Genomic DNA, 21,376 nt, shown 5'->3' with positions numbered 1-21,376 from the left:
TATTAACTAAGTCAAAAAGTAACACATCTTGTTAAAGGTGAGCACTATAATCTCCGCGTTTTATCAAATCTTAATTATATGGAGTTGTTGAGCATACTTTCATATCAACGAACAACGTTGCATATTTACCATAATTAATTAATCACCTTTATTACTTTCGTCAAATTCTTAATGATTTTTCTAATCGTAATTTATTATACCTTTGTGTGGAAACGTAGAAATTTAGTTCCATTTTTACTTTCTACAAGTCATGGAATTAGGTGCCTTGAAAGGGCCCCAACCTAGAGAGTGTTCGACCTAAAATCCTACATGCAAGAACTTAAGTTCTACTATAAATAGCCTTGAATTGGTGATCTTGTTCTCAACATATACACTTTCATCTATATACTTGCTAGTTAAGCATTGAGTGTCTTGATTAGTACGGAGTAACATACAAATGGCTTCCCCGTCTCCTCTTTTGCTAGTCTTGTTCGTCTTTCTTCCTCTTTGTATCGGAAGATCTAATGCTAATCTATACTATAATTCCTGTCCACAACTATTCCCGACAATCAGAGGTGTGGTGCAATCTGCTATCAACAAAGAGCCTCGTATGGGTGCCTCATTGCTCCGCCTTCACTTTCATGATTGCTTTGTCCATGTAATCAACTTATCCTTTGTCCTTAGGTTACAAATCATTATTATTGTGCAAGTGCATATTCTATTTTTATAAACTTCAATTCCAACTTTCATCTTTGCATAGTTGCACTATTCCATATTGCATGATAAGTTTATACTTCTTACACATACTATTTTAATTATGTATAATTTTATTATTGATTTTTCTAAAAATTATTTTCATGTAGTGATTTAGGGCACCTAGTTATGGTCATATGCAAAAAATGAAGAAAATGTAACAATTCTATTTACAATTTTTAATGATTTGGGCCGGAACAAAAAAAAATCCAAGCTGTTATAGCCCGTGTATTATTATGGGCCGAGCTACCTATTTGATTGGGCAACTCTCCTAAAAGATGTGTTGATGAATTGGGCTGAACTGGACAACATATTAAGCCCAAACTCATATCTATTGGATAAACTTTTAACATACTAGACTGGATATACCCATTTTTTTTTTTTTTTTTTTTTTTGGGTCATACAAGATGCATTAATATTTATGTTTTGTGACAAACAGGGTTGTGACGCATCTAATTTGCTAGATGATTCCTCTTCTTTCAAGAGTGAAAAAGGTGCAGCTCCAAATAGAAACTCTGCTAGAGGATTTGAAGTCATAGATCAAATCAAATCAGCGGTTGAAAAAGTTTGCCCGGGTGTAGTTTCTTGTGCTGATATTTTAGCAATTACTGCTAGAGATTCCGTTGCTATTGTAAGCATCCTTTACTCTTACAAATTTTCAAAAAAAGGGCTAAAACTCGTATCTAAATAATTATAGATTAATTATATATGTTTTTAATGAAATATTGTAGCTAGGAGGACCTAATTGGGATGTGAAGCTTGGTAGAAGAGATTCATTGACAGCCTATTTCGCCGAGGCCAACGCCACGAATACAATTCCTGCTGCAAATGCTAGCCTCAGTAATCTCATTTCTAGCTTCCAAAATCATGGACTTTCTACTAGGGACTTGGTTGCCTTGTACGGTATGTACAACATCATACGGTCATACCCAATTCATAATCCGATATTAATATGTTTTAATCAAACAAGATTTTGATCCAAAATCACCTAATTTTAAGCATGTAATATTCTCTAGAGAAATATTTGTAAAATGTAATTTTGTACTCATTCTATGATTTCTATCTGTTTTAAATCGACAAAAATTACAGGGGCCCACACAATTGGAGAAGCAAGGTGCACAAACTTTAGGCAACACATATACCAAGACAAGAACATTGATCCCTCATTTGCAAAATCAAACCAAGGAAAGTGCCCTAAAAATAATGGAAATGGAGACAATAACTTGGCACCCTTAGATGTTCAAAGTCCTAACAAATTTGACAACACTTATTTCAAGACCCTTCTTAACAAACAAGCAATTCTTCATTCAGACCAAGAGTTGTACAATGGAGGAGGTGCTACTGATACGCTTGTCCGAACTTATGCTTCGAATCCAAATGCATTCATCTCCGATTTTACTGCCTCGATTATTAAGATGGGTAACATCAATATTCTTACTGGTTCACAAGGACAAATTAGGAAGAACTGCAGGAGAGTGAACTAATTATATATCTTAAGGCTATTGTTAGAATTACAAGTTTGAGTTTTAATTTGTGATGATGTTGCATTTTAACTTTCCTTAAGAATTGTGAGTTTTTAGTATGCTTTATTTACGTCAATTAGTTTGTATTGTGAGTTGTGAGACATAGATATTGTAATGTTTAGTGATGCATTTATCATAAAGCGTCAACAAGTTTATTTAAAGAAGTAAATTATCTACAAGTTCTGTCTTAATTAATTGGTTGTACCTTTTTTTTTTTTTTTGGTGCAAATTTGGTTGTAAGAGTACTTTTTTTTTAATAAGAGCGAAGTTAGAAAACATAAGAGTAAATAAACCAAGTACTTTGTATTCAAAATAAATCTCTCATCCATTAGTTAATTTACAATTTTACCCCTCACTCTCAAATCAATGTTTGTTAACTTGGATCTAATTAATCTATGTACGATTCTATCCTAATTGGGTCTCCTTAATTTTTTTTAAAAAAGGTTAATTTACAATTGGTTGTATGAAAAAACTATAAATCCCGCATGATGAGTCATCACATGAGTATAGGTGACATGCTTTTAATTCTTTGTATTCAGAAATAAGTGTGTAGCCTAGCTCAATCCTTAAACCTTAATATATATATATATATATGTTATATCTACATGTTACATGATAACATAAAAAGATTTTTTTTTTTTTTTTTTTTTTTGAAATTATTGCATTAGAATTATTACTCCCACCATACATTATTCAATTATATTTAAGCTAATTAGTTAGTAGCAATCTAATAAATTCGTATATAACTATGAAGTATGTTAAAAGAAATAAGTGCGAAATTTTGAATGGGCTGAAATATGAATGATCAAACGTACATAATATATATCTACTCGAAATTTAATTGATGATATATTCGACGTAGGTTAAATAGTAGACTTAGCTAGATACTCACAAATTCTCATCTTATATAACTCCTAATCCAACTAAACAAGCTAAGTTTAGTATATAATTTAGATTGAAGGCCATAAAGGAAAAGTAAAATCCGATCCCTAACCCTAAATAGCATCCAGCAAGGTTTAATTTCAATATGATTAAAGTCATGAGTTTAAACCTTTGCTTAACATAATTATTTCATTGTTAAATTATTCCGTAAGTTATGTAATTCGTATTTTCCTATGACATTCCTTAAGATAGATAGCTGTAGTACACTAATAAAAAGATCTCTAGAAGATGAAATATCTTTTAAAAGAATCAATCAAAAATATCAAAATTGGGTAATTAAAGTTGACACAATCATAGGAGTAGTATCTATTTCGAATATAACAACTATAGTCAGCATTCACACGTTCAAAACCTGGACAATAATTGAAATTATTGGTCCTTTATTTTAATTTCATTTTGTAAAAGTAAGTAGTCAAAGTTTGTTGGAAGAATTAAAGTGGTAGATGACTGTATCAAACCTTGGCATCGGACCAATTAACAATAGTTGTTGACTTGTTGGTAAATTGTAGGCACATGTCGTTATTCTTTGAAGATTAATTTATGGAATATTCTACCAAACCTTTTTGTTCGAGCTTTTATGGCGTGACATACTCACATGGAATTTTTGTACTTGTTAATAAGTATGATTATAGTCGTTATACAGTAATTAATTCTTTAATCAAGTCAGTATGTAATCGTAGTTATGCGATTTTTTTTAATGTTTAACAATCGTTTATATCAAGTGTTGTAGACTTCTAGTTAATATGAAATGAGAAAGCATGTACGATTGAAGTTGATCAGATAAGCACTAGGTCAATACATTCTTTTACAAGTTCGAGCTAGCTCCACTCATATTATCGAAAAAATTCATATTAAAAGGAGATGTAAGATGTACATCAACATTAATTATGTTTTCTTTGTAAAACAAGCCAAAGAACAAATTATATAGATAAGTTTTAACCAAGTAAGAGTCTGTTCACTTCAGCTTAATTTCAGTTCAGCTCAATTCAGCTCCAATCAGTTCAGTTCAGCTCAATTTAGCTTCTAATTTCCTTCTCTTATAAAATATTCATTTGAACTCTATTCAATTCAGCTCCAATCAGTTCATTTCACTTCAGTAAATGTGAACATGGCCTAAGCTACATATTTATACCTGATAGAGTATAAAACATATTCTCGGGCCTTATCCATCAGCTTAAGCTTTTGGTTGAGATGGTCCTCTAACATGGTAAGCTTAGTGCAGATGCAGGACCACCATTTCGGGATCCAACTTTGTATCGTAGTTTAGCAGGTGCTCTTCAGTACCTCACTTTCACTAGGCCAGATATTGCCTATGCGGTACAACAGGTGTGTCTTTTTATGCATGATCCTCGGGAACCTCGCTTTGAGGCATTGAAACGCATTCTGCGTTATGTTCAGGGTACCATTGATCACGGCTTACATTTATATCCGACTGTTTCTCATCGACTTATTACTTACACTGACGCTGACTGGGGAGGTTGTCCCGATACCCGACGTCCCACATCGGGCTATTGTTGTTTCCTTGGGGACAACCTCGTGTCTTGGTCATCTAAGCGTCAGCATACTTTGTCTAAATCGAGTGCAGAAGCGGAATATCGAGGCGTCGCGAATGTTGTCTCAGAGGCATGTTGGCTTCGTAATCTTTTACTTGAGTTACATTGTCCTCTACGGCAGGCTACTATTGTTTATTGTGATAATGTCAGTGCTATCTACCTTTCTGGCAACCCGGTACAACACCAACGCACCAAACATGTGGAGATGGATATTCATTTTGTTCGAGAAAAGGTTGCTTTGGGACAAGTTCGGGTTTTGCATGTTCCTACTAGATATCAGTTTGAAGACATTTTCACCAAAGACCTACCACGAGATTTATTTCTGGAATTTAGGTCCAGTCTTAGCGTTCGCCCTCCTCCCGCTACGACTGCGGGGGTGTGATAGATATTATAGGATTATTATAATATTTGTCGCAGAGTAGGATATATTTGTATATATTTGTGATATAGTTTGTATTCTTATCGTACTAGGTTTCCTAACAAGATTAGGACTAGTATTGTAACACTATATATATTATTCAATGGTACACACTCCAACCCAAGGAGTTTTCCCGAAATCTAACATGGTATCCAGAGCCAGCGTGACACAAAGGTCACGAGTTCGAATCTCATCCACCCCTCCTTCAAAGTGGAATTAATTCGCACCAGGTATGGGTGGGCCTGTGTTGCATCCACATTTCAAGCCCAAAGGGCCTTTCATGTGAAGGGGAGTGATAGAGTATAAAACATATTCCTGGGCCTTAACCATCAGCTTAAGCTTTTGGTTGAGATAGTCCTCTAACAATACCCATCAACGCCAGTTAATTATGAAAAAAATTAATTAAGCGTTTTAAAATTTAAACACAAATTAGTAAGGAGTAGTGATGGGCATTTGACCACGAAAAAGGGTTTTATGCAATTGAAAGCATGCACTGTTTAGTTAGCCGATCTATTTGAATTGCTGGCTTATACATACTGTAGCTAGGTGGGTAGTGGGTACCTTTCCAAATGACCAAATCGCTAGCTTTATCTTTCAAAATAATAATTGTACGTCTTTTCTTAACAGATTTCATTAATATGAGCAGCAAAATACTAAGCTTTTGAACTCTAGTATGCCGGTAAATACCTATAAACCTAAACATAAGACAAATTATAAATTTCACAAACATAGGAATCTAGACAATATGACAAAGGACAGAGTAAGAAATTTACTCTGCCGATAGTACCCAAAAATATGCATGTACTCCCTCCATCGAGGGGTACGTTAAATATAATGAAGTATTTTAATTCGTAAAATTTATACTAATATGATGAATGAGTGTTAATACTCAAATAAGTTTTATACACGGCCGGAGTACTTAAATTTAAGAGCATCGAAAATTGTGCTTCATAATAGTGCAACGTAACCAAGTACACCACGGTGTAACTTCGTGAAAATGACAGCCCATGAAATAGCACTAAGGGTGTGTTTTCTTCAGATTATTTTCAGTTCAGTTCAATTTTAATCAGTTCAGTTCTAAATTTCCTTCTCTTATGAAATATTCATTTCAGTTCAATTCAGCTCATTTCAGTCAATCAAGACATACCCTAATTTGTGAGCAAGTCTTACATGCTTCACTGGGAGCATCTGAGCAGCATGCAATGGTGCATTTACTAATTTGCAGACTTGACTGGATGTAATTATCTGCATAATACTTAATTACATGACAAAACCATATTGTCCAAATTTGACATTATCACTTGCTGTTATGGACTTCGTTATCTTAAAATATATTTTAATTAAGGACTAAAATATTTTAAAATTAATTTTGAAAGCATTGTTATAAGAAAACGTCTTGGCAAGGAGTGACTTGTAAGTATTCCTATTTAAATAGTCATGTCAAAATATAAAGATTAAGAGTCCTGAAAACTTATAGGTAATCAACTAATCATGCATTTATCCCTTAATTATGTATTTAAATATGAATTGAACGGGAATTGACTCGTTCAATTCTATCAATTTGCTGACTAGATATGAATAATAATGAGGAGATGGGTATGGAAATACACATTATAATATTTTTGTACTTATTTTCAGTAGATTTTAAACTATTTCTTTATATTATATTGTTTAAACATATTATTAATGTCATGATGTTTTCATCTTAAAAAAATATTTAGCATTGTAAAAAATAAGTTAAGTTAAATAAAAATAAACAATTTGAAAAGATCATATATAATAATGAACTATTAAAATTAATTTAAATTCAGCAAAAAAAATTTCACCCATCGCGTCGTTCTCTTTCATGCGTGTGAAAGTAAGGTTTCCCCGGGTCCCATTGGCGTGCATCCAGTAGGAATTGAACCTACGAATTCGTCAATTATGAGTTAGGCGCTTTAACCATTCAACCATGGTTAGAAAAAATAATTTAATTTCATGCAATAATTTTTTTTTAAAGAAATTTTTATTTATTTAAATAATTTAAATTCTCAAAAGGATAATTTAAGTTAAATAATAACATTAGTATGTGATAAAATCAAATAGTAAGTTAATGCATTGAAAATGTGTCTTCTAACCGACACTCATACGCTAAGTAATTTACACCCCTAGTTATTTTCTGAAAATAAAGTGGATAAGCTTTTTGCATGGATATATAAAGAAACACGTACACTTTACGTGAGCAAAGTGGACCCTGACTCCCTAAAAAAAAAAAAAAAAGTGGACCCTAATTCCTAACTCAACTATTCGTATTAGTAACTTCTAAAAGGTTCACTTTATGTAATAAAGTCAAAGTTTCACAATTTTATCTCCTTTTTTTTTTTTTTTTTTTTTTTTGACTCGAAACCATTAATTGAGCATATCTAGCGATCAAGGGCAGCAAACACCAATTTTGTAGGCCTGTTGGATTGATAAATAAGAGTTGCAAAAGTGCGCAACAAATTGGAGGAAAATCTTATTCCTAGAACTATGTTATCGCCATTATGCAGTATTCAACAATTATGATAAATAATGTAATCTGCAATTTGAATCAAGCAAGCTTGGTGGAGGTGGCTGGTGATAAATTCACCTTAAAAATTTGAGGTTATAAGACCTAACCCTACCATTTAAATATATTTATTACATAGGAGTAGGGAATTCTCTAATCCTCCCCTTTATGCTCAAACAATGACCTGTAAGAGTTGTTGATTTAGTATATAGGATCCTTTTCGTTCCTTACCAAAATAACAGTATTAGTAGTAGTAGTAGTAGTATTGTTGTAGTAGTAGTAGAATAAGAATAACAATTATTAAAATAATACATGTAATACATATTGCTTGTATACAATAATGCCTATGAACAATGCCTTATAACTCATATTATATACTTCCTTCGTTTTTATTTACTTGACCTATATCCCTTTGGTACGCAGTTTAAGGAAGAGATTTTAAGAAAATTAACATAAAATAAAGGAAAATTTGCAAATTGCAGCCATTTAAAGTTTGTATTTTGCAAATTGCAGCCATTTAAAAAAAATGCAAATTGCAGCCCAAAAGTTCGTATTAATTGTAAATTGCATCCCGATTCAGCTTTTTCATCGGTTTTATATGTCGAAAAATCTTCAGTAAATATTTTAGGGGCCATTTTAGTTCTTAAGGGACCAAATTGAGCTCGGAATTAGCAAAAAATTAACCCAAGTGTCTCATTTTTACAGTTTTCCATAAATCGATTTTTTTGTTACTCAAAACGAGGCACTAACACTATTTTTTTTGCTAATTCCGAGCTCAATTGGGATCCTTAAGGGCTAAAATGACCCCTAAAACCTTTATCGAATATTTTTCGACATGTAAACTGATGAAAAAGTTGAATCGGGCTGCAATTTACAATTTATACAAACTTTTGGGCTGTAATTTGCAATTTTTTTTTTAAAATGGCTGCAATTTGCAAATTTTCCTAAGATAAATAAAAAAAATTAATACCATGAAACCCCAATTCATCCCTTTAATTGGTGGTTTTATTTTTTTGTGTTAAAAATATCATTTGTCTTCTTTAATTAACTCCTTAAATTACGTGCCATAAAACTATAGGTCAAGTAAATTGAAACGGAGGAAATATATACCATCTCTTGTAATAATATAAGAGTAACATTCAAATCAACCTAATTAATAATTAAGTTAAAAAATGTGTATTACACGGGATGAAAACCGCAACTATTTTATAAAATATTATACGGGAGGTGCAACAACCACAAAAATATATACTGTATTTAGCCATATATTATTCTACAATAATTGTTTATGTAGAGTACTTAATCCGAACATTATTTAACAATATTTACAATGCAAGGGTTTTTTTTTTTTTTTTTTTTACTCATTTTATCAGTTTTATTCATTTGAGAATTTTAAAATGAACCGAAAAAAAAAAAAAAAAAACTATCTATGAGTAATCGAGTATACATAATCGATTTAATCTTAAACTATGAAACTTCTGTATTCCAAAGTCTACCAAATCTCGTAAATTCCAGCTACTGGTTTGATGTGTGACAGTTTATATGAGCTTATTAAGTTATCTAAAAATAACAATTGTTTTTATGTCCAAAAAAATAAAATTGCTTGGGTCACACTTGCTTAGCTTCATTCACAACAAAATTCCAATAATTGACTTATCTTTAGGGGATCAAACATTAATTAGCCTACCGCTTAAGAACACAACTCAAAACCAACATTCAATTACATGCAACTAGGCATATTTATATTGGACTATTAATTATTGGTAGGGTTTCTTATAATATAAATGAAGTAACCTTGAGAAATCTTATCATTAAGATCACTATATATATATATATATCATGCAATTTCCTTAAGCTTCTTCAATCCAACAACACGTCCTACTTTGTTAGCAAAATTTGCTTATCATTTGGCTAACAAATTAAACTTCCTTAATTTTTGAATATTAATATACATAATGGCATCATCTTCTTTCTTAGCTGTGTTTGTAGTTGTGGCTTTACTTGTGGTTTCTTTAGGGAGTTCAAATGCTCAACTTACGACGAACTTCTACTCTAGCTCTTGTCCCAATCTCTTATCTACCGTAAAGTCTGTTGTGCAATCCGCTATCAGCAAAGAGGCTAGGATGGGTGCTTCGCTCCTTCGTCTATTTTTCCATGACTGCTTTGTCAATGTAAACTTTATGTCCTATCATATCATACATCTTTCATTTCATTTTTAAATAAACACACGTGCAAACATCTTTTTATTTTAAAGTCTCTTAATTTATTCTTTTGATACATAACAGGGATGTGATGGGTCAGTTCTACTAGATGATACTTCTAGTTTTACTGGTGAGAAAACCGCAATTCCCAATAGTGGTTCACTAAGAGGATTTGAAGTAATTGACCAAATAAAAACCGCGGTTGAGAAAGCATGTCCTAGTGTTGTCTCATGTGCTGATGTTTTGACCATTACTGCAAGAGATTCCGTTGTCATTGTGAGTAAATAGCTAAGATTCATTCAACTATTCATAACAGTAGTTGATGCATGAAACTAATAAAAATGTTAATACTATCAATCTATCATTATACACAATTTCTTGTTTTAAATTTTTATATTGTTATTGTAGCTTGGAGGACCAACTTGGAATGTGAAGCTAGGAAGAAGAGATGCTACAACGGCTAGCTTATCTGCTGCTAACAACAACATCCCACCACCAACTTCAAGTCTTAGTGCTCTCATCACTAGTTTCAAAAATCAAGGGCTTTCCACCACCGATATGGTTGCTTTATCTGGTATATATAAAAACTACATACTTTTATAGTTTTATGAACTTTTTATTTATTTCCCCTTCAAAAGTTAAATTGCATTTTATTTGGTAGCTTAAGTTAATATGCCTTGGTTAAAGTATTGCATAACTTAAATTAGAGAAGCTCAAAGTAAGAAAACCAATATAATAACTAATAATTTTTGGAAAGGTTATTAGCTTATCAATTGGTTTAATTGTGTACGTACACATGGACATAGATCCCTCGCTATATTCTTTTTTAAGGATATGCTATATTAGTTTTTATAAGGAGTTAGTTATTGCATTGATACGAGATAATTATATGTTTAGTTGTGTTTTTAAAGTATGTGATAGAATGAAAATAAAAGGTATGTTGTCGAATATGTACAAGTATATACTTCGTATTAGGGTTTTGAAAGGAGAGCAATAATAATTAAATTATTGAGACAAAAAGGAGTTGATACTAGAAGGAAAAAGAAAAGGAGAAGAAAAAGAGCGAAAGAAAAAGACACTGGGCTTTTGTGCTAGAAAGAAACATGTTACTCGCCGGTTATATAATTGTAAAAGGAGTACGAAAATATTGACTAGATTTATATTGTTTTACCAATTATTTTTTCATTGTTTGTTATGATTAGAACTTTGAAAGGTCCACTCCATTTAGAAATTAATTCAATAATTATTTATTCTAATAAAACAAAGTAAATATTAATCTTATACTAAAACAATTATATTATAAAAATACCGTATGACGACTAACATAATGAGTGATTACTGATTAGTGTTATATATCCAGATTTCTCATCAAAAGTTTTATATTTGATTATATTCATAATTCAAATATTAGGTTGACCTAATTCAATGGGAGAATAATTTTCTATTGATAGACTGAAAAAAAATTAAAAAAAAAATTAATAAGGAGTTGAAAGACATGTATAATTGTTTAACTTAAATATCAATACTACACATTATTAATGAAATATTTATATCGGCATTGGATCAATACATATAGATTGACACTTTTAGTCATTTGAATTTCTTATTATACACAACGTCTCCATTGATAAATTTATTATTTATTTAATTACTTATGATGGGCAAAACTTGTCGTCGCATTTGTTTATTGTATACATTATGTCATAATCTTGATGATGATTTTTGCTCGCATAATTTATCAATTAGGTGCCCACACAATTGGACAAGCAAGGTGCACAAGTTTCAGGACGCGCATATACAATGAGAGCAACATTGACGCATCATTTGCCAAAACAAGGCAAGGAAATTGTCCAAGTGCTAGTAATTCAGGCAACAACAACTTAGCACCCTTGGATGTCCAAACCCCAACTTCCTTTGATAACGACTACTACAAGAACCTTGTTAGCCAAAAGGGTCTTCTACACTCTGATCAACAATTGTTTAGTGGTGGTTCCACCAATGCTCTCGTCCAAACTTATAGTAGCAAGCCTAGCCAGTTTAACTCCGATTTTGTCACCGCTATGATCAACATGGGTGATATTAAGCCGCTCACCGGATCCAATGGTGAGATTAGGAAGAATTGTAGGAAGGCTAACTAGTTTATTTAAGATGTGGTTGTAATAATATATGAGCATATAACTATGTAATGCTTGTTATCGTTGGGTAGGTTCAAAAGAGCCTAGATGTGCTTATTGCTTGAATCTTGTCGTCACAATGGTTAGTTGAACTTGTGTTCTAAGAGTTTGTTGTAATTGTAAAATGTTCTACGAATCAAATTAGAGTTTATTATGTATGTCCCTCTTGTTTGCCCCTCTAAAAGTTTAGATAAATATATAATTGGATGTACGTAACAAATTAATAGATCATAAAATGACCAAGCCAGAATAACCCGTGTTTGATTGACCTAAAATTTTGTGGCTAAGACCTTTAGCATGAAATTAATTAAAGAGCATAGATTGCACCAAATACTATTTCCATATTTTACTAGTTTGTACAAATTATTGTACGTAGGATGCCTATAGAACTCTCCTCTTATTAAGGTGGTGTAGGTGATAATTCTCTAGAACATAGATAGTTCTTGAAAATTCTACAATATCATTCTTTAAAAAATGCACCACAATTTGCTGATGTGGCAAAATTTGATTGGTCCAAATTTAGTATTGTTATTTTCATTGTGAATTATTTTTAATGTCCATTATGTATTATAATTGTATTGTTTCTATGTATTCTTTTTAATACATGTATTTTTTTAAGAAATACATAATTGTAAATTAATTTCAAAATTCTAATTATAATTAAAAACCCTAAAATTAAAATTGTTCATCAATGTTCATAGATTAGTCACCCATTCCCAAAATCATTGTTAATTGTTGATAAATTCTCAAATCTAGCCTTAAATCGGGATTAAAATTCTTGTATCAATTATGTTTTTGCGTTTCGTTTTATGCAGTTTTTTATTTAGGTTTTTGTCCATTAAAAAATTTCATTTACAATCTCATTTTTAAGCATTTGTTAAGAAAGAATCGCATAGGTATTTTGCAATATAGCGGTGACCGGCGACATAGTGATTTAGGTTGAATGATGGGCATTCTTCCAAATGTATACTCGGAGAAGACAACCTTTCAGTTTTTTTTCCCTTTTCTAGCCCCCTTTGTATGATCCGTAAAAATGTAATGATTTGTTCGCGAACTTGTTTGTGGCTTAGGTAATGACCTAAATTATTTTTGGTCATTACGTAAGGAAGTATAGGTAAGGACCTTGAAGGAGTTATGTCTTCGATAAGTGCAATTACTAGATATATCAAGGATCACTATTATGGAGATAATAAGTTCATTCTATAGGGTCGTCAATATCTGGTGCTAGATATGATAATTGATCTTTGGGTTAGTTAAATAGCCCAAAGCCTTATAGAATGGATCCTATGAGGTCACACAACAAGGGTATTGGGTTAAGCAAGTAAGAGGCCCATTAATGGGCCTCATGAGCAATTAACTAATCATAAATTGGATTGCGCTAGCATAGTTGGATTGGAATTAGGTTTTGGGCTTTTGACATGGGCTCTTATTTAGAGATGAGATCTATAAATAAGATCCATGCCTAGGGTTTGTAGTAAGCAGTCATAATTCACACACAGTGAATTTTGACATCAAGGCAACCAATCCCAAAACCCTAATCCTCTCTCTAACTCACGGCTATCTCTCTCCTCCCCTCGTCCGTACGGCCGGCCACCCTAGGTGGCGCGTGTGGTGTTCGTGGTGGTTCATGGTGGTTCGTTGCTCGCTCTTCTCCATAGAAGGTCAATTGAAGGTTTCAATTGCAACTAACTAGCATTAGTGGAGGTCTTAACTTGTGCCCGTGGACCAAGTAGAGGAATCACGCTTGGGGTTCTTTATCTCCCTTTGTTCTTGCTCGATCGCACGTGGAATCACGCTTCAAAGGTACAATTATGTGTTCTTTATGTGTTATGCAATGATCCTTGGTTTAGGTGCTTTATGAATATGATTCATGTTATTTCCGCTGCGTAGTACCTATAAACTCCTACAGTGGTATCAGTTAGCATATTGCATTTACGCATATTGCCAATAATTCTTTGATAATCCACAATTTTAATTCAATTAGGAGGGAGAATATTTAATTATGGTTCAATTGTTACTTTTAATGTGATTAAACTTTTGGAATAGATTAAATGCGATTTAATTATGCTCAAATAGCCATGAAGAGGACTGAATTAAGCCCTAATATGTTCGAAAATTTCGAGCCCTAGAACCCTAATTTCGAATATTTTCGAAAATCCTAGCCCTAAAATATGTTTTTTGTGCTTGATTTTGATTTAATTCGATTTGTTTTATGTTTCATAATTTTAATTGGGTTGATTTATGCATAAAAATGTTTTATGTATGATCATAGATTTAATTTTAAATGTTAAAATTAAATTGGGATTAATTTTATGATGAACCCTAATTTTAAAGTTGAATGTGATTTAATTTTAATCTTATGGACTGATTTAATTTAATTAGGATAAATGTTATTTTAATTAAATTAAAACACAAAAAAAAAAAAAAAAATTTGGTCGGCAACCGCGGCTGGGTGGCGCAGCCACGGCGGCTGCCGACCAGGTGGTGGTCCAAGAGGAAGGGTTAGGGAGGGCGACGGTCCATGGTGGCTGTGGGCAGCAGCGTGCAACCGTTGCACGACTGCTGCCGCGGCTGCCACCGCTGGTGCTGCTGCTGCCTTGCGCGGCAGTGGCTGCAGCCACCGTGGCTAGCCTTGGCTGGCCACGCACGGTGGCCTGCAGCCCAGCAGAAGCAGCTGCCACGCTGCTGCCCTTGCGGCAGTGGCTGCTGTCATGGCAGCCAGCCACCGTGGCTAGCTTCGGCTAGCCAACCACGGTGGCCGGCGTTGGTGGCTCACGGTTTTCAAAAAAAAAAAATCAGTTTTAAAAATTTATTTCAAGATAATTATGAATTATTTTGGGATAAAATCAGTTTTATTTTGGATAAGTTAAAATATTTTGAAAATATGATCTTTTATTTTAAAAGATAAAATTGGTTTTATTTGGATAAAATCTTTTATTTAAGGATAAAATCAAATATTCAAAAGTTGTTATATTTGATATTATCCATATTTAAGTTGTTAAATTGGTAATTATCCTAAATTAAAGTGGTTAATTTTGGATAAGATTTGTTAGGATATTCTGAGCATATTCCAAAAGGATAATAATTGATTTAAATAATGTGATTATCCCATAATTATTTTTGGATATAATTGATTTAAAATATTGTGATTGGCTAGTAATTAGGATAGAATTTTCTAACTTTGTTAGGATAATCTTTGAGGATAAATATGATTTATCTTTTAAGATTAAAATAAGATTTGATTCTATCTCATGACTAATTTAGAATATATGATATTTTATTGATGATCATGAATAATATATGATATTATCTAATTACATTAATTAAAATATGAGATATTTAGGTGCCATGTTTCCTTAATTGTGAACATTCGATGTTGTAGTTTAGGAAAGCATGATGAGTGATTTATTATGTGGCAATTTTATAATATATGATGTTGTTTATTGCTATATAATGACTAGTATGGCCCAGTAGATTGCTAAATACGATCTGCGCATCGTGATGTATTTTTGTAATCTTAGTACGGTCTACGTACCGATAAAGTATTTTGTAATTTTATTTTATTTTATTTAAGTAATAGATAGAATAGAGTAGAATTACAGGTTGCAGTTAATCCAAGAAGCCCATGAAGTGAAGGCCCAAAGGAGCAAGGTGGATGCGATCCATGATGATTCAAGTGGGAGCATTTACTTTATTAGTTTTCTTAGGATTAGGGGTCATGCTATGTCTTATTTATGCATTCAGTATTTTATGCATGTTAGATTTTATTGATGTTTTGTGATGATGCGCTAGAGTTCACTATTTAATCACAACATAATAAATCTAGATCCCAGTAATATTGATGCAGCTTTTCCAATTAAAAACCCGACGAAAACCTTGATCGTTTGTGATGGGTCAGCCCTCAGCAGAGCATCATAATATATCTTGGGGAAGTGGGGGTAGGACCGCATATCTACACTTTTAATTGGTTATATTCAACAAGGTTACCTAAAGCGTTTAGAACCTTGAAGCTAAGAGTAATAATTAAACATGCGATGGTTAATTATTCAACCAAGAATTACAAGAGTTGTAATCAGTAAAGAGTTTACTCACCTTGAAAATGTAATGGTTGATTGCAGAGCCTCACTCTGGTTAATTATTGCACAAATAAAGGATCTTGGAATCACTTAATTCAAGTTGGGATCACTTAAATTGAATAGAGTGTTTTAAAGTTACCAATTTAATTCGCTTATGGTACTTTAAATTTTAATAAACATAATTGAATTTTGCGTTTACTTGTAAGTAACATATCGTTCTAATTTTATTTTTATATATAATCTCCTCAATTGAAAATAAAGTTGAGAAACGTTCTCAAAAAGTTTAAAAGATAATCCATAAACCTATATTCCAATTTTGCTAAGATTGTTCTAAAAGGCAAGTTTTAGAAATCCATGTTACATGTCTAAGGTTGGTTTTATTCAAAATGTTTGAGTAAAATGCCAACACATCTTCATTTTGAAAAGTATTTCAAGGGATATAATGAGATGAGAGGTACAAACCCTCCAAAAGACAAGTATAAAAGTCCAATAAAATCTCTTATCTTCAATATGATTGAATATAAGAAAGTGATTGGAAATCTCAATGATCAAAAGTTGATCAAATGACAGTATTCTTCATCTACTTTATATAGAGTTTAATGCTTGATTAAACTCAAATATAAATAATGATAGAATAGACTTAGCAGAATCATGAAAAGTGCTTAAAGTAGTTGAGCAAGGTATCATTTTGAACCTAAGAGAAATGTTCTAGGTGGCTCAAACGGGAAAGGTTTAGGAATATATGAGGATTGCATTAAGAAGTTATAGGCCAAGAAATGCAAACAAGTTGCTACTTCTCAAACCTAGAACTACTTACATGCTAAAAGTTGTTATGAACAACAAATGTTTCAAATTAAATGGATGAATTCCAATTGATTAGAAACTACCTCATATAGTTGGAAGGTAAAAGAATGGAAATGTTCCAATTTAAGAATTATATTATAGAAATTGATTAAGCATATTGCTACTTCTTGGACATATGATGTCTTGTTTAGATCACTCATTGCACAATTTGGTCGAACTAAAGGAAGAAATTAGCTAAAGGAGGAATAAATCTACAAGTTTAGAAGCAAATGTTGCAACTTCACAAGTAGAATCTACAAGTCTGGAAGCAAAAGTTGCAACTTTACAAGTAGAACCAGTATTTCACCACTAATAATTGGCTAGAATTTAATAAATGTTATTCATTCTTGCCATTATCAAAACACCATTCAATGTTAGTAATGACTAAACATCGAAGATTCAAAAACGTGGAATAAATGTTATTCTATGCTTCTTTGAGTCATAATGTGTTTTGAATTGCTAAATAGGTTTAAAGTTCTATATGATAGAAATAGTTAAACCATTTCTATATATATATATAAATTGTCTCTAAAATGTCAATTAATTCGAATAAAAATGAAAATTGCATGCGGAAGATCCAAAGGGATGGACTTTCAATATCATTGAATTATGAATCCATTGACATATGTAATTATCATTCCAATTTGAAACTTTGACAAAGTCACCATTTAGAAAAATGATGATGCGACCTCAAGGTCGAATACATATCGATGTAAGAAAACCAAAGGTTCAAAGGCTAGAGACAGACAATGAAACTTCATTTGTGATACGATCACTATTTATGCTTAGTTGAAGCATGGAAGTGAAAATTTTGAAAAGTTCAAAATGTTCAGTATGAAGTTCAGTATCAACTTGACAAGATAATGATTACACTACAATATGATTGTAATTGTGAAAATTTAAGTCGAGACATGTGCTTGGCAACACATTCAAAGTATTGCGATATGATCGTAATAATGAGAATTTAATCCAAGACCTTGATAAACATCCAAGAGTTGTGAAAACGTTTTACAACAAATTCCAAAAGCAAACCTTGTGAAGTGTTTATGGAAGAAGCTATCAATCTATATGAGATATATTTTGATAATGGATGTAAATTACCTATCTTCCAACCATTGTTCAAGGGATATACTTTTAAGATAAGCTACAAAACTAAACAAAAATTACATAAGTCAAATCAGAATGTAGCAAAGGCTTCATATGTGATATGGATAAGAAAAGTTCTTATATAGTCTTTCTACAAAGTAAGGAATAAAAGTTGTATTAAAACGTTTAATGCACACTCGATTCCTATATACAGCAAGGGGTACTACTACACAAACCATACTTAGCACAAAATGTTTGTTGCTCAAGTAGGTGCCCTTATGGAAATTGTTCCAAAAGGTCAAGTGGGAGTAGTGTAAATCTCAAAAGAGTTCGAGAAAAGCAACAAACAAACATGGTTCAAAACCTTGGTTGGTTCACCCTATGCTAAATATGCCTCCTCAAAAGGCAAGTGGGAGTATAAGAATCTCGAAAAGTTCGAGAGCCTTGAAAGAGTTCAAGAAAAGTGATTTCGAAAATCTCGAAAAAATTTGAGAAGTTATCGAATAACAGCAACAATATGAGCATGATTCACCTCATGTTACAAATGACAACGCGTGGTCTCAATAAGTGTAATGGGATTAATAACCATGTGTCGAAGGTAGTACATTCCAAGTGCACATCCTCTATTGTCGTTTCTCATTGAAAACTAAACAAAGTTGTTGTATGAGTTTCAATTGTTGCATCAAACCCACAATGATGACTAGCATATGTAAAACTTAGCCAAAGGAATATGATTTCATATTGACTAAGAGTTCTAAAATATTCATTTTGGAACATGATGATTATGCAAATAATAAGGATGATTTGACGAGTTATAACTCCAAGTGGTTTTAAAACCATGAAATCTAAAATAGATTCTAAGTCTGTAAGCAAGTGTATGACACTTGAATAATTTTCCTAAATTGGGTGAAACCCATTGTAAGCAAAGCAGACAAGAAAGAAAAATGTTTTCTAACTAAAGCAAAGACTTGTTAAAGGATTCAACTAATTCATAGTATGACTATGATTACGATGAAACCTTTACATGTTGCAAAGATCTATTAAAGATATTTAGTGATTTCTACCTTATAAGATTTGGTAGATGGGTTTCAAAACACTTTCTTGAAATTGTTCATGAAATAAGATTTGTATATGATACAATCAAAAGTTTGGAGATCCAATAATCCTAGGGATGCATAAAAGATCCATAATGGATTGTAGTTAGCATCAGGGAGTTAATGTTCTTAATTTTGCGAGTTAATCAAATCGTTTGATGTTCTCGTAAAATGAAGAAAAGGTCTTGTGTGTACAAGATGTTTAGTGGGAGCTATGAAGTCTTCTTGGTCTAGTACAAAGAGCGATTAATTGTTGCTTGAATAGTCAAGTAATGGTTAATGGATTTTGTATGAAAACCTTGGAGAAGAAGATGAGCACATTTTGGATTCAAGATCTATATAGATAGGTCTCGAAGGATGTTTGAGTTTTGGTTAAGAAGCTTATATTGATAAGATTCTTATAAGGTTCAACATTATATTGAAAAGAGTTTCAATCCCATGTGACATGGCACGTTGCTTAATGATTCAATACCTTGAGAAAGGATTGATGAAATTAAGACTTTGAGTGATGATCCTTATGCAATTTGCAAAGGATGCATCATGCATACCATGGACTATACTCGTCTATTTGATTCACGTGTTTTAAAGAACAAGTGATGATAGTTTTCAATCGAAATCCAATGTAACGTTGGAATACAAATTAGAAATTCCTAAGTTCATTCCTTGCGAAAGGGCGAAGGAAAATTATTAGTGTATGGAGATGAAAATGATTATAAGATTTAGAAATTGCAAAATTCATGTTTATGAGAATGTCTCATGAACTCTACTTACTGAACCCCTTCCATGACCAAGGTATGAGAGTCATACTAAGGTTCTTGGATTGAAGCAAGTTATGTAATTTTAGTTGTGTATGTTTTGAGAAAGCATATTACAAAAGTAAATACATTAGCTTGCAGAATTATGTTTATCAATTGAAACAAAGTTTCAATCTTATTTAATCGTGGTTTCAAGATTAAATAAAATGTCCAAAATAATTATGAATTGATGGGCTCACTAGGTTGATGACCTTTTGAATGAAACCCCACAGGTGAAATAAATTCATATATTATTTAAGTTCCTAGTTCGGAATCATTAAAGTGGACATAAATGATTTCTATTTGGACTAGCATGTTAAGATTGATTGGATAGCGCAGTTTCATGGGCTATGGGAGCGTAGTGATGCTCGGTCAATCACATGGATATGCATGAATGATGCATGATCGAACTATAGACCTACTTTGAAGTTCAAGTATAGAGCTTCCGGATATATTAGTGGATTCCTTTGACATGAGTGGAACATTGATCTCATTCAATGATTGTTTTAACTGTGGTACATTCAAACGTCTGGCCGTAACTGGAGATTATAAAGGATGTTTCCCGGTTACTTCATGAGTTGAGTGGGAGCTTTGGTTGCCATAAGATTGATTGAGTCTACCTATTTAATTAGGAATGTGTCTTGGCCCCTTGAAGAGGAAGAATTCAGAAAATGCATGGCCGTGCTCAAATGGATTACATTGTAACCATTTGTTTTGTAATTCTAACTCAGATTTCAAGAAAGATTTGTAGATTAATATGATCACGACATAAGATGCAATCATATTATCAAATCGACACACATTGACTTAAGGAATTTGAATATTGCGCACTTGTCTCAGACAAGTGGGAGATTGAAGGAGTTATGTCTTCGATAAGTGCAATTACTAGATATATCAAGGATCACTATTATGGAGATAATAAGTTCATTCTATAGGGTCGTCAATATCTGGTGCTAGATATGATAATTGATCTTTGGGTTAGTTAAATAGCCCAAAGCCTTATAGAATGGATCCTATGAGGTCACACAACAAGGGTATTGGGTTAAGCAAGTAAGAGGCCCATTAATGGGCCTCATGAGCAATTAACTAATCATGAATTGGATTGGGCTAGCATAGTTGGATTGGAATTAGATTTTGGGCTTTTGACATGGGCTCTTATTTAGAGATGAGATCTATAAATAAGATCCATGCCTAGGGTTTGTAGTAAGCAGTCATAATTCACACACAGTGAATTTTGACATCAAGGCAACCAATCCCAAAACCCTAATCCTCTCTCTAACTCACGGCTATCTCTCTCCTCCCCTCGTCCGTACGGCCGGCCACCCTAGGTGGCGCGTGTGGTGTTCGTGGTGGTTCATGGTGGTTCGTTGCTCGCTCTTCTCCATAGAAGGTCAATTGAAGGTTTCAATTGCA

The 21,376-nt window shown here is 32.6% G+C and overlaps 2 protein-coding genes across 2 annotated transcripts; both read left to right on the top strand.

The window, feature by feature from the left end:
- Positions 1-436: 436 nt before the first annotated feature.
- On the top strand, positions 437-2,440 carry LOC145592610 (peroxidase 4-like). Its single transcript, XM_081649114.1, has 4 exons — positions 437-637; positions 1,172-1,363; positions 1,464-1,635; positions 1,822-2,440. Exons 1-4 carry the CDS (start codon positions 437-439, stop codon positions 2,214-2,216), a joined length of 960 nt encoding a protein of 319 aa, XP_081505240.1. The 3' UTR covers positions 2,217-2,440.
- Positions 2,441-9,644: 7,204 nt separating this feature from the next.
- Positions 9,645-12,228, top strand: LOC145592608 (peroxidase 4-like). Its single transcript, XM_081649113.1, has 4 exons — positions 9,645-9,866; positions 9,981-10,172; positions 10,305-10,470; positions 11,643-12,228. The coding sequence occupies exons 1-4, from the start codon at positions 9,651-9,653 to the stop codon at positions 12,032-12,034; spliced, it is 966 nt and encodes a 321-aa protein (XP_081505239.1). The 5' UTR covers positions 9,645-9,650; the 3' UTR covers positions 12,035-12,228.
- Positions 12,229-21,376: the final 9,148 nt, after the last annotated feature.

This window comes from Chenopodium album, chromosome 18 (assembly GCF_948465745.1).
Source record: "Chenopodium album chromosome 18, dcCheAlbu1.1, whole genome shotgun sequence".
NCBI classification, from domain to species: domain Eukaryota; kingdom Viridiplantae; phylum Streptophyta; class Magnoliopsida; order Caryophyllales; family Amaranthaceae; genus Chenopodium; species Chenopodium album.
The sequence above is the reverse complement of the archived record's forward strand: the minus strand, read 5'-3'. Positions and strand labels throughout refer to the sequence as shown.